The 22,156-nt window shown below is 40.1% G+C and overlaps 1 protein-coding gene across 1 annotated transcript in view; it reads right to left on the bottom strand.

Annotated features, from left to right (window-relative positions):
* Positions 1–2,305: 2,305 nt before the first annotated feature.
* Positions 2,306–22,156, bottom strand: part of adamtsl4 (ADAMTS-like 4) — a 42,469-nt gene continuing 22,618 nt past the window's right edge. Inside the window, exons 5-17 of the mRNA XM_041988664.1 lie at positions 21,918–22,020; positions 10,149–10,288; positions 9,558–9,762; positions 8,936–9,120; positions 7,818–7,977; positions 7,031–7,291; positions 6,738–6,867; positions 6,188–6,392; positions 5,719–5,892; positions 5,447–5,629; positions 4,663–4,842; positions 4,405–4,552; positions 2,306–4,322 (exon numbers count right to left, since the gene is read on the bottom strand). Of these exons, the coding sequence (XP_041844598.1) occupies positions 4,192–4,322; positions 4,405–4,552; positions 4,663–4,842; positions 5,447–5,629; positions 5,719–5,892; positions 6,188–6,392; positions 6,738–6,867; positions 7,031–7,291; positions 7,818–7,977; positions 8,936–9,120; positions 9,558–9,762; positions 10,149–10,288; positions 21,918–22,020 (2,205 nt within the window). The 3' untranslated portion in view covers positions 2,306–4,191. The remainder of the gene's footprint in view (positions 4,323–4,404; positions 4,553–4,662; positions 4,843–5,446; positions 5,630–5,718; positions 5,893–6,187; positions 6,393–6,737; positions 6,868–7,030; positions 7,292–7,817; positions 7,978–8,935; positions 9,121–9,557; positions 9,763–10,148; positions 10,289–21,917; positions 22,021–22,156) is intronic.

A 22,156-nucleotide genomic window follows, 5' to 3' on the forward strand; every position in this document is an offset into this window, starting at 1 on the left:
CAAAGGAGACGAACCAGTTCACCTTCACGAATCCCACTTTTAAATCCTATTTTATTTACAAAGTGATAACTGGCTAACCAGCAGCATAAATTTTGGCTAATTTTCAAGTATTTAAACTTGATTGTTTTCGCGTAAACAGCCTCTTTCACCCTTGCCGTTACAGTTCCAACCGCTGAAGAAGCTGGTTTTACAAATTGCTCTCGTTATTTACTGTTTCTAGTGGCGTCTTACCCCTCCAACGGCTGTATGGGTTTTCACGTCCTATAGATACCGGTGTCTCTCTACTCTCTGCGTACCCCTCCCCCGTCTCTCACCAAAGCGGTTGCTAGCCTGTGACGTAACTCTAAGGGACCATCAATTACCATGTTCGTCGTGTTTAGACGAAAAAAATTAATGGTATTCGAAAAATTCTAACAACTGTCTTATAAACTAAAAGCATACATTCATATTGCTTTAATGGCGACAATGAGACATTTTAGAAAATTTTGAAATATTTTTTTAATCCTCACAGCTTGAGTGGTGACTTGCGTGTGGTAACTAGTCAGACAGTGCCTGGGCGACACGGTGAGCTGAGCCGCCTATTGTTCTCGCCGCGAGCCCTGGCCTTGGTGCTGAAACGATGCTTCTTGACGTGAAGCCGAAGCGCGCCGCCGCCGACGAGCACGCGGTCACGACTACTACAGCTGTTCACGCCCGAGCCCGAAATCATGCTCACACCCACACAAAGCAAAATGTGTGACAGAGGGTAGAGAGATAGCTCGGGGATGGAGTTGGCCTACTTTGAGGGTTGTACTTCGGTAGACACAGAGCTATAATTGCTAAAGCCTATGTTAAAACAACGGGTCTTATACCTAAACAAACTAAAAACACAGCCAGGTTTTATAGGCTCTCTTTGGACCTATACTATGTGGGCGCCCTAAGTCTTTGAGAGAGAGAGTGAAGGAGTCACGGGGTTCATGGTAATTTACTCCGAAAAGTCACCATCTGCCAGCCTTGCCTGGTGGCCCTAGACTCAGCACCGTCCACCATAGCTACACCCCTTCAACACACTGGCTTGCGTGTAAAGGCCTAGCCTGTATAATCACGTCACATGGGGATTCCTACAAATCGGAACCAGTCAGACACGCAACGCCCGCTGGGCCCTGAGGATGTGAATAATGTGCTGGCATCACGTCACTGGACCTGTAAAGCTTCCCTACACGAAGAAGAAGTGACAACTCACGCATATAGTCTACCTGGCATGAAGGCAAGAAGAAAAAAACTGGAAGAAATGGTTTTTTTTTTCATTCAAGAAAGGCATGTAAGCTAAAGATGCAGCTCCTTAATTTTAGCAGAAGAAGCTTTGACTTGTCAACAGTAACATAACTATTTTTTGAATAGATTTTCTTACTGCATCTAACTGCTCATAATAATGATTAAAAAGAAATAGTATCCTTAGAATAGATTAACAAATTCAAGATATTACTTTACCACTGATTAATGGGAAGGCTTTAGAAATTCCAGGAACTTTATATTAAAATATTGGACTAGTAATTTAAGTATTAATATAACCTATGTAAAAGTTCATACAAACTTGATCTAGACATCACTTAAACTTTTTTTTGTTTTGTATAAGCCAGAAGCTGAATCCTCACATGAAAAACGCTTCCTAAAATAGATAATTTCATAAACAATGGCCTTGTGCCTTTTGGGTTCCGCAATGTTAACTGAGGAGCAAGAATGTGCTAAAATAGCTGAGTTGATTTTATTGTACCTATTTATTTAAACAAAAGCTATAAAAATATTTCAACTGACTGATAAAATATCTTTGCTCAATTAATTTCTTGATAACATTCTATACTTAAAATAAACAACCAGTGCTTACCCTGAAGCAAACTTAAAATTCATAGACTCAATGGTGCCATCGTTTGGACAAAAGTGGCAATACAAGTTTTATTCTTTAGTTTGAAAAAGAAAAAGCAACACATCTTTTAATTAATTACAGTTTTATTTAAAATTATGCTTTTAGATAATAATTTTACCAAACTCTTTTGCTTTTTGCATGATAAAAAATGTCTGCAAATTGAAAATAACAATCTTATAAACTCTGGTGGTAAAAAAAAAAAAAAACAGAACAAAAAAACAAACAAACAAAAAAAAAAATACACAAACCTATAGCGCCTCAAAACAGAAAATAAATTACATGTTCTTCAGATCATAGATAAATTACTATCCTTTTTGTTTATATATATATATATATATATATATATATATATATATATATATATATATATATATATATATATATATATATATATATATATGTGTGTGTGTGTGTGTGTGTGTGTGTGCATGTGTAAAATGGGATATATTCTACAAGGGATTAGAGGCGAGAATAAAACATTCAAAACCACAGTTGCAAATCAGGAAAAATCATACACACAGAAACATTCATAATTCAAGCACACAATAACATCACCAATTCAACATTTACTGTATATGACAGATGTGAATACATGTAGTCTACAACAACACTTCTGATAACACCACTCACTTATAAAATATGAGAGCAACTATATTCAAAGAAACTTTACATATTAAAACATATTTGACAAATATACAGATTCCTCACGTTTGACTGGATGTGAATACATGTGTGGTAGGTGTAGGAAGCAAAGGCAAAGAGAAAGAGCTTCCAACAGTACTGACTTACACGTCCAGAAGCTGACGCTTCAAAATGCAAAATATTTAATCTTAAGGTCAATGCAGAATGACTTGCTTTTGATCCACATCATAGCTAAAGTTAATAACTACTGCAAGAAAGAAAGCAATTTCCTCAGTCTCATTGAGGTTTCTTAATTCTGACATCATCTAGTTTCAGGAGACAGATTCAACATCCACACCCAAGAAGGTGATGACATGCAGATGTTTTTCATTCCAATGCACAGCTAAGATGGATCACAAATCAGTCAGAAGTTGTTCAGGTAGAACACCATATTATGCTAATCCCACAAAAAGAACAAAAGTGCCACTGAAATGATATTGACATTAAGTGTGTTCAGTGTAACCACAACCTGTTGTTCAATATTTGCTTATTCTTTAGTGCCAAAGAGTTTCACTGTGTAACTATTGAAAACACGGACACCTAGCTTTATAATAAACCCAGTGGCTCCTTTTTAAAGCATCTATATTGACTACATTAATCACCAAACAAGACCTTGGCAAAAGCCCCAAACATATCCCCTATGGCTCCTGAGGAATTCTGGCTAAAAGCACAGCACAGATGTTTAATAAAAATGACTTCATCTTTTAGTAGTGAGTCATTTAAAAAAAATTTAAACTAGCAAGTTTCATGGTAGGACACCATAAGGACACAAAGTGTGTAAGGCTGTTATCAGCTTGACTAAAAAAGGACTGAAAGAAAGAGTTAAAAAAAGACCTACATGTGAATTAAATACACACTCAGTCCGTGCTTTCTTGTTTGGGAAGAGTCTCATCTCTGTCCCTGCATCCACTTATATTTGGTCACATTCTACCAAGGTAATCCTACCCCTTTGGTTCATCTGTCCAAATACTAAATAAAGACACTTGTGGAAATATTTTTTGGCAATCAGACATGTAAATAAATCCTTCTTGCTTGGCTGGGGGGTTGTCACTGCTGCTCAGTGAGAGGACTTGTGCACAGATCTATTCCAGTAGATCTTCACCATACATACTGCAGCACTACGGTATACACAGTTCATCTGGCACATATGGTAATGATTTGTTTTACACATAAGTAGTGCTATGCATGTCTAAATGCATCTGCTTTAAGATCTTGTAGATTAGGAGGGCACAATTTGCTGCTGAAACACAGCCGTGTCCTCAGTGAGCACCTTCCATTACAACCTAAAAGCAACAGAAATGAGCCTCCAAGAGTGTAAATGAAAGAAAAGACAATGCACATGGAAATGCACTAAGAAAAATGAAGCAAGCTTTGTTGTAGATGTGGCTCGAGAAGATTAAATCAGTTCTGCTTACTGGTAGAAAAAATCAGCTGTTTTCACAGTGTTTTACCTGAAGAGTCAGGAAAAAAAAGAAGTTAAATGTTATGTGAATGCCATGTCAAGTCTGGGCTCTCCATTCCTACAGACTCATCCTTTCAGGGGTGATTAGTCACGTTGACCTATTCTTCGACTGCTTTGAGCTCTGCGGTTGCTTGTGATTGGCTGTTCAGTGCCTCTTGGCGCGCTGAGCACTCTGGGCACAGGAAGCACAGCAGGCAGTTTTGTAGAAGGAGTAGACGCACATTCTAGCCTGCGCTACCATTAAACAGTTATCACGTCTGTCCCGGCAGTTTTTATCTGCTTACAGAGAGAAGGAGGCAGTGGTTAGCAAGGACAATGACCAACACATGCATGAATGCACCATCTCTCAAACACCCACCTGTGATTTGTAGGCCGCAGGGTACTATGTTGCAGACTTGCTCGTGTTCAGGTTTGGTACTGGCATCGCAGGCTTGGCTGTGCTTTTTGTCTGGTGTTAGACATCGAACCTCCCTCATCTGTAAGCCTTTCCCACAGGAGCGTGAACACTGAGGCAAAAAAACACAGTCTAAATTATATGGGAACATTTTTCCACTTTTACTTAATTTGCACTGTTGTTCCTGGTTTCCAGATATTTCCCTGTCAGGTCATCTCTCACCGCGCTCCACTCGGTTGTGAACCACTGTGGCTGACACTCTCCCATATCACACTCCTGGACTACAGCAGGCTTCTCTAGATGACCACACTTAGTGGCTGGAACAATGGTAAAGTCATTCTCCATCTTCTCGACACAAATGATGTCTCGTCGTTGGGATCCATCCCCACATGGCACATTACACTGAAAGAACACATCGAATGAGCCAAATATACTCAACATGAGCCAAGAATATATGGTCTGTTTGCCAAAAACAACAAAGTAATACTAAAGATATATAACACCATCCCCAGTTATGTACTATATATGATGGCCATTTAAGATAAATTTCTGTTCTTTGCAGAAACAGATTTCTCTGTTCTATTAATCTTAAGCTGATATTATGTTCAATAGATGATGAAATCCCAATATCTTTTTTTAATTTCCATTGAGAAATATTAAAGGAACAGTGTACAATTTAGTGACATATGATGGTGAAGTTGCCAGTTGCAGCCAACCGCTCGACCTTTTTACTTTCTTATAATCAGTCATGTCAGTAACTAACATGTCAGTCTTTTGTTGTCCTTGTATCCATCTGTCTGAAAGATGTATATAATCACCTTGTATTTTTTTTAATGATTACATTTCTAATTTTAGCATCTAATGTCACCTGAGTCACATTTTCAATAAGAATTTAACTGACTTACAAATCACTACATTTATTTTTCTAAATTCTACATTTCACCCTTTATTTGAAATTGGGACTATAGATCTTTTGATATAAACATTCCCCCCCACTCCATCCTACCGGTGTCCAGGGGCTGCTGTACCACATGGCTGTCGGCACACAAGGACCCTTGTTACAGGCCTTCATCTCTGCTGGTCTTTCTGCGACGCAGTCCCCTCCTCCTCCTCCACCTTCTCTGACCCCTCCTTTGGTGAGACACACCACTTCTCTCTTCTGCACCCCGGGGCCACACTGCGCTGAACACTGAGGCCACAAAGTGGGATATCATGTTGAGGATTACAGCTGAGTGCATGTTAGCTTTTTTTTCATTTCTGAGTAAGTGTGTTACGCACAGTTTTGGACCAGTCATTGAAGTACCAGTTGGTCACACAGGGACCCATGTTGCACTCCTCACTTCCTTGTGGGCGGAGCCCAGAGTTGCATTCGTTATCATTCACTATACTGCCTTGATCGCTTACACAACGCACACTCCGAGTCCTTCTCCCCACTCCACAGTCCACTGAGCACTGTGGTAAAGAGGAAGAAAGATGAGTGAGAAATACCAGAGAAACCAAAGAAAATCAAATCAAAACAATCAAGTTTTCATTGTTAATAACTTTTTTCAGGGGAATAAAACAATCTATTTATATGGGGGAAAAGGAAGCATTATGAAAGCGAGACAGAATGCATAAATTCAAAAGAAACTCAATGCTGTGTGCAACTGTTCTGTTTACAGATACTAAGACACAACACTTGGCCTCATGTCACCATGACCCAGGAGCAGATGCTGTTCCCAGTCACATACTGGTTTTGTTGACTTACTGTGGTCCAGTCAGACTTGACCTCCCAGTGGGAGCAGAGACGGAGCTGGCAGGCCTGCGTAGACTCTGGTGGAGTGAGGTTGGCACAGTGCTGAGGGTGGACCATGGTTGACTGGTTTCCAAAGCTCTGTCTGCACTGGAGCTGTCTTTGCTGTACACCCTGCCCACAGGACACACTGCACTCTGACCATGCACTGGCCTCCCAGCTAAACCACAAACAAGAAAATGTCATAACTGAGACAAATGTTGGCATCTGTCTTCCATGATTTTTTTGGTCTATGCACAAAAAAATTATATACTTTGTTGAAATGAGTAATCTGTTGTTTCTGCATATTGCAGTTCACTCAGAGAATACTAATATTGTAAAAACAAATGTGCATCTGTATTTACCCAGAGGTAATAAAAACATAGACTCGATAAAGAAATTTTGTAGTGTGAGATTTTCCAGTGAATCACATGCACTGACTTCTAAAGGAGAATTAATATTAGGAAATTAAGATTTTAAAATATTTTCTATATAATACATTTATAATGAGGGTGAATTTGCTCACAATGGTGGACAGGGTTTTGTGTTACAAGGCTCTTCTTCAGGAACAGGTTTAGCTGCAGAGTCGCACTTCCTTTCGGGGACTTCTTCGTCTGTGTGCCGATTTATACACAAAATGACTCTGTGCTGAAAACCTGCAAAGAGAGAAGGGATGCAGACAAACTGAATGAAAGACCCCTTCTATGCGCTTGCACTTGCATTTAACATCCAGCGGAGGGAGACATCACATCATCCAAAATAATTAAGCAGGCATTAAAATTAGTGTAAGATGTATATATCCACAATCATAAATCTGACCTTTTCCACATGAAGCAGAGCATTCTCTGAGGCCTCCTCTCCTCCACACAAATGGTGACTGTGTGTCCGGAGGCAGGTCAGTACGAGGGGGGATCCGAGCATTCCTGTTGGGTGCTGATCCTCGTGGGCGTGTCCTCTCAGGTGTCCATCGGTCGGTAGATGGGGGAGAGAACACAGAGGAGGAGGAAGAGGAGGGGAAAGAAGGGACTGAAACAGGAGGAGCAGCGGGAGGAGGATCTTCTACTGACACAGTGAGGGGACCTATGAGAGAAGATAAACATACATGGCGATAAAGCCAAATTAGAAAGTACAGGAAAGGCAGAAGAAAGATAGGGAAAAAGACAAAAGGAGAAGAAGGAGAAGCCAGTGATAAATTGTGAGGAAAAAAATCCAAACTTGCTGAAATACTGAGAACAGGAGGAAGGCACTGAGTCAGAGGGTGATGATGTCAAGATGAGGTCAGGGTCTCATGACAGCAAACATGTTGAGCAGATAGCCTCTCATTTAGGTCATGGGCAAACAAATACACGTAAACACATTCATACAAGAATTCCTCCCACTTGGCCCACAACCACACCCATACTAATCCAAAAAGACAGTCAAGTCTTATAGTGAAGTTTCCTCACATAATTTGGAAAGAATGACTCCTGAGATCTTCTGTTGGATTTACAGCTCAGTTTAATCACTGACATGACGTCAATTTGTACTAAACATGTGCAAAAAATGGAAAATGCTGCTGTCAAATGGAACAGAGCTTATCAGACAAGTTAAGATGCAATGGATGTACCGCGAAAGGGTGCCCTCGCCGGCTCTCGCTCTCTTAGTCTCTCCCTGGGTGCCTCTCTAGGAACCTCCCTCTCCATTAGTGTTTCCCTCTCTCCCTCCTTCTTCTCCACAGGGATATAGAATTCATAGTCGATGCCTGGATTTGCCTTGTGGAAAATTATCTACAGAGCAAAACAGACAAGACAGGTAATGAAACAATTTTAAAGGAAACCTACAGAGGAATGTCCTTGTCAGAGGTCAGAATAAATTGCAGTATTTTGAACTCCTGTCCTTCATAGGGGTTCCCGATGCTGAGAAAACTTTACAAGAGTTAATCTGGTCACAGTCATGTAAACTTAGTCAGTAGGAGTCTGATGGCAACAGCATTTTGGTCTGCTATATTTTGAAACCATGTCAGTTTGCTTTTGTGAGTTTTTTCTTTTAACAAACCCACTGGGCAACTCAGTAACTGTGTCAGCATGCAGAGTATGAGAGTAATCATGCAAATGCAACCTTGTCTCTATGGAGGCTAGAGACAGAATAGGACTAGGACCCAGAGGGTCTCTGAACCCTGGAAAGGGCCCAGGGTCCCAAGAGCCCGGAAGCGTCAAAATCAATGTCAGTGTCTTTTTTTCTTCAGATTTAAATGATCCAATCCAGCCAAAGCAGAGTTAATAGCAGAATAAGCTGTTTGATACTGACAGAGAAGAGTTGGGAAGTTTTTCATGGGTGCAACCCACATCCTCAACTCTGCTGCTCCCCTGACAAATGCAGCTGCTTTAATTTTAATGTGATTAGGAATTTTACATTTTTACTAGCCAAAATATTTAACAATATATCAAAAACCAAAAGGCATTTAGCATTAAAATCTTGAATTTGAGAACCTTTTGTCTCCAAAGGTGATCAATGACTATTATTCTCTAGAAAAACATGTTAATGTTTTAAGTTTTGATCAGATTCTACACGCTAGCAATGTACAAGTAAATGGTATGTTTCCTCAGTGAGGTCAGCAATCATTCCAGACAGCTCTGCATGGACCAAGATCATTTTGGCTGTTTTCATTAATGTTATTTTGTCATACTCTGGTTTGCGTTTTCTCACAGGATTAAAATAAAGGCCTTCCTGTGCGCTAGTACTCACATATAGCTGCAGCTGTGTTGTGGTGGGTCCTCGTGCCCTCAGGGACTCGCCTTTCTCTTCCTCTCCTTCTGACTGGGCTCTAGGTCGGGTGTAGGTGAAAGTGGTCCCCCCCGCCTGGTACTCCCCTGGAGGGTCCACAGCCCAGCGCCCATTCACCACCGACACCCCTGTTCCGCTCCTCATGGCTGGGGGGTGGGGGTGAGAGCATCAGGATTTCAGCCATATTTTCCCTTTTGTATTTAGACCCTGTTTAGTCTGGCGAACCCCCCCTTCCCAACACCACCATGTGCTCAAACACACTTCCAGACAGATAAATACAGACTTGGAGTGCTGTTTCATTAACAAACAGGAGGCTGACGAGGCACTCACGCATACAAACATGTACACACTTCAGTGATTCCTACATGGACTTCAACAATACTAGTTTTATCTGGTCTGAGTTTGCAAGGCCACAAATCCTACAGTCTTAGTTTAAGCCAGCACACACATGATCCAGGGCCAAATCTCCTCTTCCTTTGCCAATATTTCACTTTTACTGGAGCTGCAGCCACTTTTATTCAGTAAATCTTGAACTGCACTTGTGTGTGTGTGTGTAAGGCTTTGTTTGTCTATTAAATCTCACCCAGGTAGTTAGGGCTTGCTTGTCTCTCCGTGATGTTAATGAATGTGGCTCCAGGTGGGATGTCCAGGATTTTGTGGTAGCCAAGGGGAACTGTGACATTTTGGAAGCTTCCTGTCACTTTTCGACAGGAGGTGTCACGGCCACCACACACTCCACACTTGTCAATCACAGCACTGGAGCCCAGCACCCCGTCACATCCCTCAGTCTGGAAGGAGAAGATGGTAAAAAATGTGAGTGATGGCTCAGACAATGGGGGAAAAGTGGGGAAGGGGAATAAAAGAGACGTGGCAGGAAGGGTGGGGACAGAGGAAAGAAAAGCTAGAACAGTCTTGTTGACATTTCACATCTGATGCCAGTGTTTATTTCACTGCTATTTGTGTAGATTAGATACTGGTGGTCGTAAAATTCCTGCCAGAAGCAGTAATGAGGAATGAGAGTGAAATCCAACAGTGAGGGTGAAAATAAGAGGAAAAGATACAATCAAGCCAGGTTCTGGATAATCTCAACTCCAGCTAAATAGAGTGAACTCAGACGGTTCAGACGTCTGTTAAAAGGGGAAAAACAAACTGTCACGCATGCACATCATCTTACCAGACATCGTCCTTCTACACACACATCATTGGTGTTAATGCTGAAGCAGGGCGTCCCGTCTCTGACGCGCTCTGCCTGACGAACGTAGAACCGATACCCAGCAGGCCTGCAGGTCAGCTCACACTGCTTGTCTGCACCAACTGCAAATCACAGAGGGTAGCAAGATTAGCATATGAAATAAACGGCTGATTTTCTTTAAGTATGTCTAACTTTTTAAAGTTTTTTGTCTCTCCAAGTAGCGTGGAGGAGACACAGCTGGGAGATAAACGTCTTTCCATGTGGTCAGGAAACTGAGGCCAGACCACGTAACCCCTAACTGTCAGACAGTGAGACAACGATCAGCTATTTCCCCTGCTGCTCAGTGCACTCACTGCTGCACCTTCCCTGGAGATGCATACTTACCAAGGAGGTGCAAACATAAGCTTTAGAAAGGTAAGATTTATGGGCACAAACCAACTGGTGAACACAGCAGGGAAGGATGTATGTGCAAAGAGAGAACAGAGGGGAGGAATCAAAGAAAAGGAGCCCTGCTTCAAGGTTACAGAGGAAATGAAAGTCCTTCAGTGCTGAAAGAGCAGGAGGACTAATAGACGAGTGGTGAATACTGAGGACATCAGAGGGGAGTAGGAGTACAAGCAAAGAGTTTGAAGACAGAATGATGTATAACGCAATGAATAAATTACAGTTTTTGGATTTATGTTTATTTGAATTCCCTCAGAGATGAACTATAAAAAACATATTTGTGCCATACACAGTAAAATGGGTTAATTCAGAGATATTAGTCAACTTCAATGTGTCAAACAACATTTTTTTAATAATAATAATGGATTAAATTCTTATATAGTGCTTGTCAAGCGACTCAAAGTGCTTTACATCATATCCATTATTCATTCACTCCTCATTTGTAATTGGTCATGGGAAGCTACATGTTTAGCCACAGCTAGCCTGGGGCAGACTGACGTAAACGTGGCAGCCAATCTGCGTCAACGGCCTCTCTGACCAGCGTTGACAACACTGGAGGCAAGGAGGGTGAAATACCCAAGAACACAACAACAGATTGACTAGGGGAGCAAGCCACCAACATTCCAGTCATTGGACAGCGACTCGACCACCGGAGCCACTACCTTTAACACAAATATCCGATGTTTGTCCAACCTCTCAACTCTAGCTTGTAGACAGAAACAGATAGTTTGCTCCACAAAATTTAATTTTCTTTGAGTAAAGAGATAGGGGGAGTAATGGGTGTTTAAGTCCTCAGCCAGATAGAGTGTGTGCGAGTGTGTGTGTGTAGGTGTATACAGTGGTAATGTTACATGAAATAGGGCCGTAGGCATGAATTCACTGCACGAGTCAGTAGTCATAGATTAAACTGGAGAAGGGAAAGGGACATTCCTGCAACTGGAAGTGTCTGGGTTAAGGGGATTAATTCTGTACTTGTGAACTGGGATCTTGTACTGTTCACATTTCTGTGACAATTTACGACACAAACGTAAGCACTATTAAATTTTAATCAAATATATGAGCAGCTTGATCATAGTAACAGTTAAAACGATTATATAGCTCCATAATCCTGTCCTAGGAACCGGCAAATAGCCCTGTTGTTGAGAAATATTTTTAAAATAGAGAAATAAAACCATGATTGTAATGATTTTGTAATTTCTCAACATTTTCATATAGAACTTCAAAGTAAAGAGGAGACAGCTTAGTGCAAAGTGTAAAGGGCAAACACCAGATCCCTACTTTCACCTTATGATGCTAATGGACCACCATGTGCTTTCACAAAGTCTCTCAAGTTCCTAAGAATGCTTGCCCAAGTTTAACACAGGTGCTGCATTTTCACTGCAAGGGTAGTCTGGTGCATCTTACTTCATCACTCCCACCCCCAACCCAATAAAAAGCAAGAAAACACAAACAGTTTGTATATGTTTCCATTGCTTTACATCTGGACCAAGAGGGCTTTTCCTGCACAAATTTAATAAGGTCACTGAGGAGTGTATTTGGTCTTGATAAGTGGATGAAAGTGGTACATTGGTCATACACAGGAAGCAATTGGATGTTTATCTTTATATAACTTTGTGTGTAATGTAGGTAACACATGACTAAGTTCCTAAGATTGCTGGTAAATACACTCTGAAGAGGTAAAGGTCCTTCAACACAGCTACACACTGGCTTAAATATAAACAAGAGACAAAAGATAAGTTATAGATAATTCAGAGAACGAGACTTAAGTATTTAATTTCACTGATTTTTTTCCCCACATGTGAAGAGATGATTAGAATCATCCAAATCACCACAGTTTGAATTGAACCACATGACACTGAATATATGTACACTGGTTTTGGAACACCATGTGCTCCTTTCCGGTTGGCAAACTTTTCAGGATAGCCCTTGTTTGCTCATCTAAAATCTAAACTACCCTGCCTGCAGTCTAGACCCGTCAACCATTGCAAATATTAGGCCAAATACAAAACAAACAAACAAAAAAAACAACAAAAGGAGGCCTCACATCACTACAGCAATCCCTCTTCTTCATTCACAAAGTGCTAAAAATAGAAACAACACAGTGGTAAACCTGTCCCTTTCTAAAAATGTTTTTAAAAAAATCTGTCATGCAAAGTGAAATGTCATGAGTAAGGACCAACATGCAGAAATAACTGACGGAAGCCAGAACTCATCAGGTTATTCAAAGTAACTAAAGGCCCTAAAAACAAAGTAAACAAATTACTAAACCCAAAACTAATAAACTCAGAAAGTAAATGATTGCCTAAAAAACTCACTAAGGAAGGCTAGAACAATCATGATAACAAGGACAAACCTGAACAAGAAAGATGAGAAGAATCTGGCACCGAACAAAGGAAATGTATCCTGACAGAGCTAATGACTAAACGAGGAGCAGAGGCCTTAATGGAGATTAACATACCCAGGACATCTTTCTGTTACCTGGGTTGACTTACACATTCGCAATCCTGAGAAGCGGTACTACCAAGCTGATAATCAGCTCTGTATTTCAACCCAGGGTTTTCCCATCTTGATTGGTGCACGCTCACATAAAAGGAGTGGTGATAACCATCAGGACAGAGGGACCAAATAATTGTATTGTGTTCTTGATAACTTTGGTCTAACTCAGCATGATGGATGTTGTTCTGTTTGAAAATTCCTGTGTTTTCTTTAAGAGTGCTGTTATTGTCAACAAAAAAGTCCAAACATAGGTTATTAAAAAATGGTACATTGGTGAAAATACCACTGAAATGTTTATACAAGCTTTTTCTCTCTCACCCCACCTCTCTTGGCCTTCAGTTGATGAGCTTGTGGATCATAGGAACATGGTAAATTTACAAGCATTATTCATGTCTTTGCTCCCACCAAGGTGGAAGTGATCGCTGCCAAAAAGAGAGCTCCATGGAAAAATGCCACGCTGGTAAGAACTGAAAAACGAGAATGTGGAGAAGCTGAACGCAGGTGGCGGAAAACAAAGTTGCAGGTTCACTATGAGATCTGTAAAGAGAGACAGAGGATTTATAATCTGGAGCTGAGAAATGCAGGAACATCTTTCTTTTCTGACATCATTGCTAAGAACAGCAATAATGCTCGTGCCTTGTTCGTTACTGTTGACAGGCTAACTAATCCTTCTGTCAGTAACGCCTGAACTTCTGTCAGACCAGGCCTGTAATGAGTTTGCTTCTTTCTTTACTGACAAAATTTAGAAAATCAGGCAGTCAGTCAGTGCTTGTATGCCAGGTGCAGGAGATATAACCCTGTGTCCACTCAGAGACATGAACACCATGGCACACTTTCTCCAATCAGTCCTAAAAAGCTGGATGAGATCATTGTCCATCTTTAGTAGACTGGACTACTGTAATGCTGTCCTCACAGGTCTCCCTAAAAAGTCCATCAGACAGCTGCAGTTAGTCCAGAAAGTTGCTATTCGAGTCCTCACTTAAACCAGGAAAGTGGATCATAAAACTCCAGTACTTGGATCTTTCCACTGACTTCCTGTCTGTCAGAGAATTTACTACAAAATCCTGCTGTTAGTTTACAAAGCACTGAATGGTTTAGAACCAAATACATTCAGGATCTTTTGGTTCGTTATGAACCAACCAGATCCCTCAGGTCATCAGGGTTAAATCTACTTTCTGTTCCCAGAGTCAGAACTAAACATGGAGAGGAAGCGTTCAGCTGTTATGCTCCTCACATGTGAAAGAAATTCCCAGAAAACTGCAGGTCTGCTGAAACTTTCAGCAGCTTTAAATCAGGGTTAAAAACTTTTCTGTTTGCTGCCTTTTATCAAAACAACTGTTAACTCCTCCCACTGGAACAGTATCTATTTTATTAGCTTTCTTCTTTCTGTTTTTATTTAATTTCTTTAATTTCTTTTAAAGTTTGTTTTTAATGCCCTTGTTATTGCTTCCTGAACCCCGCTGTAATGCTTTCAATGTTTTATGTAAAGCAATTTGAATTGTCTTATACATGAAATGTGCTACATAAATAAACATGCTTTGCCTACCGACTAATCAATTACTAAGTTGATAATCAGGACTGCAAATGTCTAGATAGGTCAACCCAGGTAACGGATAATGGGTGTTTTAATCCCACTTTGTAGCCATGTCATCAGACCATCAGATTCAAAGTTTTTATTCCAAATCTCTCATCCTCTACATTTATATCTCCTGCTGCCTCAAACTAAGAAAATTAATCTGCTGTTTGAAATGGCCTCATAAGGGATAAAATACAAATCATAAATCTGCATTTCAACGGATTTAAGACATGAATGTTGATTGTTTTGCTTAACTACAGTATATTAGTACAACAGATACACTATTTATGTGGCCATTTTCTTATTTTTCAGCACTGATTCTTCACTTTTTTATTACCACTCTTTCTACTGACTGATAACTGCAGAAAGACCGATAAACAGGACGTGTTTAGACGGAACGTGAAAGAGTGATGCAGAGAAGGGAGTGTTCCCATCGTCTTTCTCTCCATTTTCATTCTCTCCATCCATCTGTCATAGTTATTTTTGAGAGATTAAACTGGAGACAGTGACAAAAAGAGAGGGGGAGCTAAAAGTGGGAAATGCTTTGACTCTGGTATACTGTCTGCCTCTGTCTCTGTAATCTTCCTCGTCATATTCCATTCTCCATCTCCTTGGGTCAAACTCGAGCACATCGTGGCTTCTAACCTTTTATTCTTCTTAAATATTCTGTTTTTAACTTTTGTTTGTCTCTTCTTGTCTGTCTGTTTCTCTTTGCATCAATCTCTGATCTCCCATTCACTTCCAGTCCCTCTGTCCCTCTCTGAGCTTAGTGTTCAGACAGTGGAATATATGTTGTCCAAATATACTTCCCCACTATCTCTCCATCTAAACAAACTCAAACAGGGAAAGAGAAAGAGAGTGACAGTGGGACAGGAAGAGGGTAGGATGGGTATGCAAAGAGGGGATGAGAAAAAAAATGGGAATATTTAAGTAAAACAACACCTGCACGTGCAGCGCTTACAAAGCTGCAGAGCGGCTGCTATGCAGAAAGGAGCAAGGATTGTTATTTCTGCAGCTTTTAGGCACAGCGGTAGCTTTACTGTTTAAATTTCCACAACAAAAACACAGGTCACATTAATGCAGAACGTTGCAGAAGTTCTTTAGCATATATAGTCAAAAACAGACTATATGAGTATAGCTGGAGGAAAATGACTGCTTGATGTTGAAAAACACAAACTCTCTGCATCACAGCTGTCAGAGTGATGACGGGAAGCTAAATATGATGGTTTTGGGTTGTGGCCAGTGGCAGCAGACTGAAGTAAACAGTGTGACACAGTTTACCCAGCAGAGTACAAAAGAATCATCTCAGATCAAGTGACGTCACATGTGAAGGGCTCAATGCACTGCATTCATCATCAGCCAGTATTTTAGTGATTTCTTTTATCCAAATACCTTCATACTGCAGCAATACTGCTAAATGGTGCAGTAAAGGTTGCCCTGTTTCCCTTTCTTAGTCCAGCTCTCTTTGATTTCTGAGCAGGCTTCAAGGACAAGGCAGTTTAAATAAAATCTGAACTGGAGCAGAGGGCACGGACACACAGCAGAAAAAGAACATTTAAAAGCAAGTTAAATTCAGAACACAGCCTCACAAACACTGTAACAAGGCAACAGTGTAAAGGAAATTCACCTGTGTATTTATGCAGACAGTTTGACTTCCAGCTGATACCACAGCACTAACACTGGCTGCAAACGCAGAAATTATCATGCAGATCCACCTATTGTCCCTAAGACTGCAGCAAATCTGACAAAAACCATTAATACACTATTAAAAGACTTGTCATGTTCACTTAGGAGAGACAGAAGAACCCTGCAGCAAATGTCTTCCATTTATCTGCTCTATGTTTAGCAGAACCACAGCTTACTTATCCTGGGAGAGAGGCTGGGTGTACAAGGATGGGTTGAGTACACACACATTGCAGATGATACCTAACATTAGCATTTTAAACTACATGTAACTCTCAGAGACTCAAATGTACTTGTTAATTGGCCTTGGAGTATTAACAGCAATCAAAGTGTATGAAACTGCTCTGGGAAATCAAAGAGATGTAATAGGAGTATTCATGTCTTACATGTCAGAACCCAATGTTTCCCAGCAGAGAAACACAAAACTGAATGTTATTCACTTCAGCTGTCATTGATTTTACAGCTGTGGCTGGTCAGTCTACATTCAAGTTCCTTAACTGATTTTGGTATAATTCTCCCCCTTTACTGTGATATTTAGGATTTTAAATGAAAAATAGCCTGTTTGAGGTAATATCTAGAATATTGTTAAGAGAACAAAATACAGATGATATTTCTTGCAGAAAATTATCTGTTTAACCAAGTCTTACATTCTTATATTTATCCAAAAAGTCTTTTTGATCATGTTTTGAGAGTGTATGTCTTTTATTTGTCACTTTAGTTATTTTTCATGCATATCAACTTAAATCATCTCACTGAGACAGTTGGAGGAGACTCTGGCATTCCCTCTTTGTGGGAGATTAATTAATACACATTTTACTTGTTTGTTTGTTTTTTTGTCTGGTTCAAGTAATTTAATTAATTTCAGATGTAAGCCACTTTGGAGGAAAGCGTCTGCTAAATGACTGTAGAACAGAATAGAATAGAAAAGAATAGAATCTGATCCAAACAGAAAGCTTCGCCTCACATCTGCCTGCTTTCTAGAAGACAATCACACATTTATGTCTTTTTATAATATAAATATGTTTATATTACTGTAATGAAGCAGCACTTACTTGTTCAGGCATATTTGCACTTTAATTCACCTTTTGCACTTTAAAAATGCATAGTTGTACACCAATGTTTCATTTTTTTTATTAAGATTTACTGAACAATGAAATAATTTTATATCTGAATCTGTCTTCCAGATACCTGTAAAAGCGTCATCAGTAATGTTTTGATGGGGAAAGACGGTAAATATTGTGTGCATATGTAAAGTGCATGAGGTAATTATTTTTTTATTTTTATTTTTTTTACTGTGTGTGTTTATATAATTATTTGAGTAGGAAGGTTATGGATATATTGATTGTCTGTATAGTGAGCTTTTAGAACATAAAGTTTATGACCTGGGAAACACCTCTGTTAACAGGAAGTAGTTTAGCCCAATCAGCAGCAGAGGAGATAAATTGAACTTTTTGCTCATTTGAGGGCAGCTACTGGTGGAGGCTAGGCTGCTCCACAACATGATGGTGAGTTCTCTGATCCAATTTGTATTTAATAAATAAAATAATTTTGTATTGGATTCCGCTGTCATCCCTTCACTGTTTCCAGCCGCTCACACAGGCCATCTTGTCACAATTACAAATTAAATAATTCCCCCCTTATCATAATACCAACTTAAGATTGCCTGACTAGATTTTTGTATTTTTGATTTTTGGGCAGCAGCACAAGCAGTGAACCTGCCACTGACATAAACTTAGCACAATAAATAAAGGAAATCTGATGGATTATTTCTCCTCTTTAATAATACCAGTTGGTGTTGTATATTATATGGTTGGAAAGCCTAATTAATCACCTTTGGAACGAGGTATAAGTAGTTTCTCTGGAATGAGCAACACAGCTAAATGTGAATATGAGAATATTTTCTTCCTGTAATATTCTCTTGCTGGTATTCAATGTTTTTTTAAGTTACTTGGTGTATTAGATGATTGAACTTTGCCCCAGCAAAAAGGAAAAAACAGATATTTTTACACTTCATTCCTTCTACGCTGTCAGGGACCATAGTAGCGTGTAGAAGATCCACACAGCCATGACAGCTTGGCAAATCCTTCTCATGCTAATCACCAGACTGATCACGTTTTCCTGTGAGATAGCATCTCATTCCTCAACCAGGAGTTATTAAAGGTCAACCAGCATAGTTGTGTTGGTCACTCTAGCATGTACAACATATACAAGCTGGTCACACAAGTGTTCAGTTGAGTTGAGGTCTGGACTCACGACAGACCTTCCTGTTCCACGTCGACTCCCAAATTCTGTACTTTCTGATGATCCTGGCTTTGTAGGAGAGAGTCATCCTAGAGAATGAAATAAGGTCTCAGATTCTCTAGATATGGGATCACCACTGGCTCCATAATCTCATTCCAATATGTTTGTCATACAGCTGTGACTGAGACACACCTATAAGTACTTCAATCTCCAAACAAGAGTGAATACTAACACGAGAATATTGCAGGTTATTTTATCACATTTTTGGGGGGGACACTACCCACACTTATAGCTGGGTTGTTCTTTCCATATAAGCACAATCCTCACAAGTTATATCACATTGTAAAGGTGAGCAACCAGGCTTTCAAATAATATCACCAAAGGGAAGAAATAATCAACCAAAAACAAATGTACTTACTTTTTATGCTAATTAATGAAGTAAGTTTAGTTACATTTTCTACAAGGGTTGTGCTTATTATGCCTTAGCAGCACATTCATGAGATATGATAATGTATTTATAGGATCATGTAATTCACTATAAACAACAATTTAAAACAAAGTTCAAGAAGAATCATAACTGGTGAATTCATAATGTTTTATAGGTCCATGCTGAAGCAAAAGCAGGGCTGAATGTCTTTCAACTTCTCAATTTGCTGTCATGCATAACTGCAAAGCATTTCGTTTTTGTGGTTTTATATAGTTTTATGAAGCTTTAGAAATACAGAGCAAATCCATCTTATGATGTCTTAAGAATGATAATCCCTGCTGATCCAGAAAAACATTATTATTCATTGCAGCTTTGACTTGCCATCGCTCTCTGGAAATAAATAACTAGATTTACCATCCAGAACTTCCACTAGAGCTTCATTAAACTGGAGAAAAAGAACAAGAAAAACCAACACTCTAATATGTGTTGTCTGCAATGGGAATGTGTACAATCAGTTTTCAGTCTGTATCACATAACTACAGTCATTTATTTTTAAGTATTTATCAGGTGGAGCTAAGATTGAATACAGAATGTAGATGCCAGAGTAAGTCTGCTCATGAAATGGGACAGCGTATCTAGCCGACAAGTATTTCCCAAAGCAACAATGTAGGGCTTTGAAGTACTTAAACCTCTGAAATTACTAAGTTTGCATGTCATAGGTCAGTTTAGTGAATGTTAACACCGACCAAGTAATAATGTAAGAAAAAGAAGAAGAAGAAGAAAAAAAAACATCTCAGGCTCTGTTGTTTTCCAGCAGGTACACTCTTCATTAACCCCTTAAAAATCCACAAATATCAAATATTACAGAATTAATATAAAATTAACTAAATTAATAGGAACAGCTGCGACCTCTGCAGCAATTCGCAGCCGTTTTAGTCAATGGTTTGGTTCACACTGGGCGAGCCGTCCCAGAAGCGCCTTGTCGCAGCGCTCCGCTTAACATAGGCGCATAGTGTATTTTTGACAGAACATGCATCCAGAATACATCAAACTCAGCAGTTCAGACAGAGGAAGACAGGAAATCAGTCATGGAAGTAGTGTAAAAGCTTCCGGCAAAATAAAAGCCCCCCAACCCCCCCCCCCCCCAAGGCAGTTACTCATCCGTGTGGAAACTCTGTTTGGCTCTATTCCGAACCAAACGTTCTCTACCGAAATTTTAGAAAAATATGGATACAAGTTCCGTTACACCCCTAATGAACATAGTTCATATTGTAACGGACATAATAGTGAGTCGTATGGCTGATAGCAGCTAATAGCTGAGCTTTTCAGATTGTTTTTGCTGTTGTTGCGGCCCACGGCAGTCTGTCTTCCAGTTAATAAATGGTCAACAACAATGGATCACACGTCACCATTCAGAAAGGTTGTAAAATTTGGAACTTTAGATATGCTGATTATAATTAATCACGACCCCAAATTTTTTGGTGCCCTTGCCCCTCCCTATGCGCAGTGCATGGTGGGAGCGGCGGCACAAAAAATTAGGCTGATGGGAGCCATGAGACTGAAGCCTAGCTGTAAAATTGTGAGATGGAACATAGTTGGCTGACAGTTAATAAAACACTCAGAAAGAGGATTTTATTGGAACCTTTCATCTAAATTATTGTTCGGATGGAGCAACTCTACGTTAGAGTGTTTAGTTCGTTCCAGTTTTCTGCAAGAAATAATATTTGTGTTAAATCCCTGTATTCAGTTTTGTATAAGGTGTATATTTGGGCTAGTGTGGTAAGTGTGTTTTGTTTTCTGAAGGAACAAAACCAAACTAACATACAGTATAACCACTGTATGTGGGTTGGGTGTTCCTGATCTACTGCTTCTGGATCTGGGCTCTCAGAGTGTGTGTGGATGTGTTGAGGAACTTCAGCCTGCTGATACACTACTATCAAATGCGAAGACACATACACAAACATACATATGCAAACATTTTTTCACGTATTATCCCTGACGCAATCCTTGCCAATAAGCTCATGCTGTAAATACAGAGAGGCTCATGTGCATACTTTAAAAGCCTAATGATAAACATTGTCGATATCATCTCACAGCTGTGTTTCACTCTTGTCTTCCCCTCCCACGTTTGTGATTTTCTCTCCATCCTGTCTTCCTTTTCTCTGAAATACCTCAAATATCCGTAAAATATTTTTTTCCTCTTTTCCCTTTTGTTCCCTCCAGCATTGGAAAACAAAGACAAAAAGGCACACCCCCCCTTGCTCTGAACTATTATACACTTTACAAAGGAAAGTCAGCACACACACACACACACACACACGCACACACACACACACACATAATGTCATGCTCAGACAAGAAACAAACACAAACACATGTACGAGCCACGTCATCACCCTTTGCTCCCAGTGGTCATGTGACAAAACACTTGCATCCCATCACCTCTCACCTCCCTCCTCCTGTCTTTCTCTCTCTTCTTCTTTATCTCACTCAGTAGGAATCTGTGTGCTTAGTCAGAGCGAGGAGGAGAAGCTTGGCAGGAGAGGAGGGCAGAGAGGGAGATATTGGACAAATGACAGGAAAAAGAGAAGAATAAAAGCAGACTGAGTTCCAGCTATTCTCTATTCCTCTTGACTCTCGCCACCCTCAGTGTTGCATGTAGATGTAAGCCTGCTCTAGTGAATGGTTGGGTTGCTCAATGGAGGCCTGCCAACACACACTCATACCAGAGAAAAATTCAACTCGCTCACACTCACGTTTTACTGACTCTTCTACCTCCTCCTCTCTATAATGCCATTTAATTCTCCCTATAAACCTACTGCCACAATGAAGTACGTTGCTGCAAAACTGTTGACTACTGTGAGTGTATTAACTCAGTCCTCACCTTCAGTGAAAGGCTCCCAGTTGTAGAGGCGACCCATGAACTCCTGAGTGTTAAAGGCCGCACACTGCTCCGCTCTGGAGTCCAACGCACCTCCTCCACACACCTGGAGGACAAAAGCAACAAATACAGAAAAGAAAGAAAGAAAAAAAAATCAGTGCCACAAATTGAACCAATACGAACAGCTACTAAAACAAGGGTTGTTTCTCTCCCAATCCCCAGAGAAAGCAGGGTGGAGTGCA

This window comes from Melanotaenia boesemani, chromosome 6 (genome assembly GCF_017639745.1).
Source record: "Melanotaenia boesemani isolate fMelBoe1 chromosome 6, fMelBoe1.pri, whole genome shotgun sequence".
NCBI classification, from domain to species: domain Eukaryota; kingdom Metazoa; phylum Chordata; class Actinopteri; order Atheriniformes; family Melanotaeniidae; genus Melanotaenia; species Melanotaenia boesemani.